This window comes from Parus major, chromosome 21 (assembly GCF_001522545.3).
Source record: "Parus major isolate Abel chromosome 21, Parus_major1.1, whole genome shotgun sequence".
NCBI lineage: Eukaryota > Metazoa > Chordata > Aves > Passeriformes > Paridae > Parus > Parus major.
In genome coordinates, this window is record NC_031789.1 from 7,126,592 (window position 1) to 7,132,795 (window position 6,204).

General features: G+C 44.2%; 1 protein-coding gene across 3 annotated transcripts in view; it reads left to right on the forward strand.

The window, feature by feature from the left end:
• The first annotated feature begins 239 nt into the window (after positions 1-239).
• Positions 240-6,204, forward strand: part of UBE4B (ubiquitination factor E4B) — a 36,328-nt gene continuing 30,363 nt past the window's right edge. The window contains exon 1 of one of the 3 annotated variants that reach the window (XM_019008777.2): positions 240-411. In XM_019008777.2, coding sequence (XP_018864322.1) covers positions 388-411 — 24 coding nt within the window. In that variant the 5' untranslated portion in view covers positions 240-387. The remainder of the gene's footprint in view (positions 412-6,204) is intronic. The other 2 variants (XM_015648469.3, XM_015648470.3) reach the window with 2 other exon arrangements.

Here is a 6,204-nt window from a genome sequence, read left to right on the forward strand (position 1 = left end):
GCGCGCGGCCCCGGCGTGCCCAGCCCCCCGCGGGGTCACGTGATCCCCAAGATGGCCGCCGCCGCCCTGTTGTTTTGATGAATAATCTCTGCGCGGGGCAGTGGCCGCGGGCGGGCGGGGGCCGGGGTCCAGAGCTCTGAGGGGCAAGGGGGCACCGGGAGGGCGGCTTCCCCTCGGCCGCGGCGGCAGCTGAGGCGCGGGTGGGCGGCGGGGAGCGGGCCGGGGGCTGCGGTGCTGCCGGCGGGCGAGGCGCGGCGCGGTCGCCCCGGAGATGCCCTTGTGAGGCGGCCCGGGGGGCAGCGGCGGCAGGAGAGCGCTGCCTCGGAGCGGCCCCGCGGCGGGGCGGAGGAACGCGCCCTTCCTCCGGGCACCATTAAGAGGAAGGCGATGGAGGAGCTGAGCGCGGACGAGGCGAGTGCGCGGGGCCGGGGCCTGAGGGGGCGGGTGGGCCCCGCGGGGAGGGGGCGCCGGGCTGTGCCGGGCCCTGCTCGGACCCGACGGTGTGCAAGGAACGACCCTGAAATGCTCTGCCTTCGCCCCGTGTCTGTGCTCGGTGTTTTCCTCTTTCCTCCTGTCCCCGGGCTGTCCCTGACCCGCGACCCCCGGGCTCGGCCGTGGGGTCGGGTTGCTGCTCTCCTGGTTAATTGTTTATTCTCTGATTCCATCTGCTAGGTAGCCTTTGTCTGCAGCGTGTTCCCTTTCTGTGTCCAATACTAGGCGTTTATGTGCTCTTTGTGTTTGATTTGAAACACCCAACCTTTTAACGTAGTAAAACACTTAAATTTTTCCTTCCTTAGACTCTTTGCTGAGAAGCAAGATGGGTGTGTTCATGATCTTATATTTAGTGTAATTTCATCTTGAAGCAGCTTGAATCAGGCTTGTCAGTTTTCCAGTGTTTCCTTTGATTTTCGTTTCTTTATCTATTCAAGCTCTTCGTCTTTCAGTGAAGAATTCTAGTGTTATGGTGTAATTGGCAAACATCTATCTATAATGTATATATTCAATTCACATAGAATAAGGTGAGCTGTTCCTTGTTTCTTTCTTTTAAAAAATGACGTTTTCCTTTGTTTTTTAATAAATAATAAGGTCTTAAGTTTAGCCCATATATTAGGGGATTTCCAAATTAATTATGTCCTGGATATATTATAGCAGGATCCAGGGAGTTTCTCACTGTCCCAGTGTAATCCTGAAATCAAAATATATCGTATGGGACCTGCTAAAATACAGGCTCAGTGCTGTGCTTATATTCCAGGGAGGATCAAAAGAAGTTATTTTTATTCTGTCCGTGTCTTATGGTGGGATCGTAGGCTGCTGTTGTCACTCAGATTTGTATTCCAAAAGTTGGGATGTTTTTGACGATGATGTCTGTCACAATTTAGCAATCCTCCTGTGTTGCATCATGATCTAGGAGAAAATACTTTGTGCTGTTTACTTGATGAAGGTCCTCATGCTCTGTGGAAGCACTGAGAAAAGGAGAACAGTTCCCATGTTGGGAGGAGTGGGACGGGGCATTGGTGGTGTAAGTCTACTGTGAAAAAGGATCTCCAATTTTACAGGTGTATTTCATGAGTACTTTGTTTACATGCAGTTCTTCTCATTGTTAAACTGCCCAGATCCTGAGGTGCTTTATGATTAATTTCAGAGTTATTTAACCTATGTAGGCTTATTTGTGTCACTGCCTCAGCACACTACTGACATCATCAAAACCACTGCATCATGGACCTGAGGCTGCAGGAGAGGAGTTCTCCAGTGAGGACTCATCCACGTTTTTTGGCCAAATGTTTGTCCCGAGTGACTTTTCCATGTTCTTCTTGCCCAGTTCAGCAAGGACCAAACCAAATGGTCTTTTAGGTGATTGCTTGTGACAATCTTGTATCATTTTAACAGAGTCATGGTGTCACTTCTTGTTGTTAATGGATGGTTCACTGAAAAGTCAGAGCCAAGCAGATTTTAATACTCCTCCACATCTCCACTTTGCTGGTATTTGGCACAGTGGGCCTGGATCAGCCTATAGTGAAAAATAACCTTCTGAAATATCCTCTGTGTTACTTCTTCAGATTCAGACTTTTTTCAGGCAGTGGCTGAAGGTGCAAAAATACTTAACGGAAGTTTAATTGCAAGGCTCTTACAGATAACCTTATCTTCTGTTATCAAACCATAATTAAATATAGCACTAACGGTTGCAGCTTAAAAAGAAGAGATACACAATTGATCATACATGTATCTTAGTTTCAAGAAGATATTTTCCCCTCCTATTAACAGTGTCTCTCACTGACATTTTCTCAGTGTTCACTTTATTAATGCAACTTATTAATTACAACTTGAAGTTGTAATTCATTACAGACCATAGTAAAATTTTTAGGAGGGGGAAAAAAAATTCCTTCCAAATACGTGGCTTCTAGCACAGTAGATAGCACAGGATGAGAACAGGGACTTCAGAGAAAAAAAGCAGAATCCAGCTAAATGTAGCATAAAGTGGAAAAGAATGATGTGAGTTTATCATATTCCAACATGTACATGGTTTTTGAGTAGCATTTTCTGAGCATAGACCATGACCACTATCACCAGAAAAATGAAGCATTTCTTAAACCAGTTTAACATGCTCTAATGAATACAAGAAAAATAAAGCTATCAATTCAAATTACCCTTTACTGTACAGATTTGGAACTCTTCTGCATTATGGTTGAATAGAAAATTTCTTTAGAGTCTCACTAAGCAGTTGCTACTATAGCAGATACTGATACAGATTTTTTTAAACTGGGAGTGTGTGAGCCTAAGGGACTTACCTGGTGCAAAGTTAAATCATCAGTGCACCATCTTTAACAGGGTGCTGTTTTTACTTTTTTTTGTTGTGGTGCATGCAGCTAACAGCTTTTAAAAAGTGCATTTAGATAAAAAATGTATTTCTGAAAACTGCTGTTTGTAGATGTAGTCCAGATGTGTCCAGCAAAAACTGTGCTAGACTATACTAGTTAAAAAGTGATGTGCTCTTCCCATTCAGTCAATTAGGTTTTTTTATTTAATTAGGCTTTTAAACTGTGTGTTCTGGAGCTGTGCTCTGCAGGGAAAATGGGCTGTGGAGCAAGCAATGTCCATGTAATAGGACTGAAAACCTTGTCACTATTAGGTAACATAATGACACATAACAGCTTTGTCATATGTCACTGGCTCAGGTCTGAAATCAAGGGTTGGGAATTATTCAAATACCCTAAACTTCCCTAAAACATTGTTTTAAACCTCCAGCTTTGTTCTTCTTCGTGATAATTTGGGGAGTCATTCAGTCTGAAATGGGAACAGGTTAATTGGAGGAAACTCCCACATTTCTGACCTGGTATTTGTGTTATGTGAAGGCAGCAGGTTGGGGTCTCGTTTGTCCCTTGTGTTGTGCAAACAAACTGTGTCTTCTGAGTCCCCAGCTGTGCCCTCAGCATAAATCCCATCTTCCCTCCTCTCCCTGCTGTCCAGCCTGAAGATACAGGGGACTAACTGCATAGAATGTGTCCACCAATTTGATGCCATCTTTTCGAACTTTTTTCAGCCTGTACTTGGCCTTTTTAGCATAGTATGTTTCTCCTCTTTTGTCTCTTACTTAAAACTTCCTAGCCTTCAGATCAAACTTCAGATTCCTGTAATAATTTTATATAGACCTGGAGGAATATGATAGCTTGGAATATCCAAAAACCAGATCTGATCCTTTAACATGTGCTCCATGTATCCTCAGCTGTGAAAGTTGTATCTGACACTGGTAAAAATATTCAGTTTATTTATATTTTAATGTTACTTTGTTCAGCAGTAAGGAAGGTAATTTGCCCACCATCCTTAAAGGGGCAGGGAAGAATATTGTATTCATTTTTATTGCAGTATCTTAAAGCAGTCCAGTGTCTGTGCAGATTTCTTGTTCCAGGCCCTCTTCAGATTATTTTGCAGGGCAGGTTACGGTCTGGGGGACTGGCCCCGAAGGAAGTGGGTGGTTGATGGACTGAGGGGGACAAATAAGAGGCAGATTTGTCTCGGTGTCCTCCTGTTTCAGCAGTGCTGACTGCAGGTGGATTTGCTGTAACTTGGGCATGGATCTTGCCTAGCAAGGGAAGGGAAGGAATGGCAAGTGCCACCAGTGTCCTCACTTGTCCGCCTGGCACTGGGAGAAGATGAAGGGGGAACCTTGTTTGAGTGATCAATTGGACTGCACTTGTGAATTAATTCAGAACTGGTTATCATCTCTGCCTTTTTCTCCTCACATATCTTTCCTTACGTCTGATTTGGAGCTTGCTAGCAAGCAATAATGTGAACAGTTGTGGAAGAGTTCCATATTGCATTAATTATATAAAAAGCAAGAAAAATAAATTATTGTTCTCCATCAGACATTGGAGCATATATGGAGTGCTTATGTGGGTATTTGTTGTATTTGTTAGCTGTGAACACTTAATTTGGATTCAGATATGGAGATGTGTAGCTGACATTTTTTTAGCTATACCTTGGAGGGCTGAGGTAGTTCTGGAGTTTTTTCAGATAAGCACTTGGATAAAGAACTGAAAAATTGAAATATGAGGAGCAAATGAAGAGGAGGGAGACCCTAATATGTATTACTTTTACTTAAATGCAAAGCTGAACAATATATTTCTGCATTAAGCTCCTCTATTTTGCTTTACCAGGAGGAAGGATTAGAGATTCTATTCATAGCTATTTTTTTGAGTCCTAAAAAAAAATTCTAGCTGCCTTCCATGTTCATGTGGTGACACCCGTCGTGGAGGGAGATGTAGTTCCACACACTGTTTTCCCACAGTTTTTGAAGTCTGATTTAATTTGATCTGTTGTTCTTCCTGTTGGAGTAGGCTTCACAGGCCATTAAATGATATAGCAATGTAGTGTAGACATTGACTTGACACAAATCTTTTGTTCACTCTTTCAGTTGCCTGGCAGTTCTTTAGGACTATGAGCAGAAATGAAAACTTTTAAGTTGTGTGCAATGCTTGAGTGTCATAATACAAAGAGAATAACAGGAATTGCTGATTTTTGCAGGGAGCTGACATCCTCAAATATGATACTTTTATTTTGGGCCCATTTCAACCCAAAAATGTAAGCTTTGGGCATAGATCCTGTGAGGTAGCCTGTGTTAATAAATAACTTATTTCCTGATTTTTGTTTATGTGAAGCTTGAAACATTATAAATCTAGTTTTATAAGTTTTATTTTGATGGTTATTTCTCATGTATAACATTAGTGTTTTTAATAAGTAGGTTTGTAACAGTTTTCTGTAGTTGGATTTTAAAGGCAGTCTTAAAAGTAACATGCAGAAAACGGTTTTTAAAATTCTTTGTGGTGGAATGCCTCTAGGTGACAATAGGATGTTTTTTACTGTGTCTTTACTTGTCAAGGTACTTCTGTCCAGCACACAGATGCATGTTTTTTGGTGTTACAGTTCTTTTGTGGATTAATTTGGACAGTGGTGGTCTCGAATAACTTTCAACTGGACCTTCTTTAGCAATGGTGTGTTGGTATCATGTGGTGTGAAATTAAAGCAAAGGTGACATTCACGTTGTCCCTTTTATCACATTAACACGGTTTGTCAAATGCCAAAGTAAATGGGGAGGAGTATTGCAGGTTTTGAAATTGCTGAGCAGTAAATGTTAAACTGGTCTTACACAACCCCTGGAGGGACAAACACAGCATTCCCAGTGCAAATGGTTTTCCAGGGCAGCAAATACAAACTTAACATTTGAACATGGAGGGTATCTTAGCGCTGTGGCACAGAACAAAGGAAGGGCAGCCAGCCCAGCTCCACTGAGCAGCCTTCAGGTAAGGAAGGCTTCAGTGTTCACCTCTGCAGGAGCCAGCCACGCTGGAAGGGACGGCCGAGGCAGTGCCGCAGCTGCAGGTGCACTGGGGTCCCTTGGGCTCCTCTTCCTGCAGCTGCAGGTGCACTGGGGTCACTCTGGTTCCTCTCCCTGCAGCTGCAGGTGCACTGGGGTCACTCAGGCTCCTCTCCCCTCAGCAGAGGGGTCACTCAGGCTCCCCTCAGCAGAGGGGTCACTCAGGCTCCCCTCAGCAGAGGGGTCACTCAGGCTCCTCTCCTCACAGCAGAGGGGTCACTCTGGCTCCTCACAGCAGAGGGGTCACTCTGGCTCCTCACAGCAGAGGGATCACTCGGGCTCCTCTCCCCTCAGCAGAGGGGTCACTCAGGCTCCCCTCAGCAGAGGGGTCACTC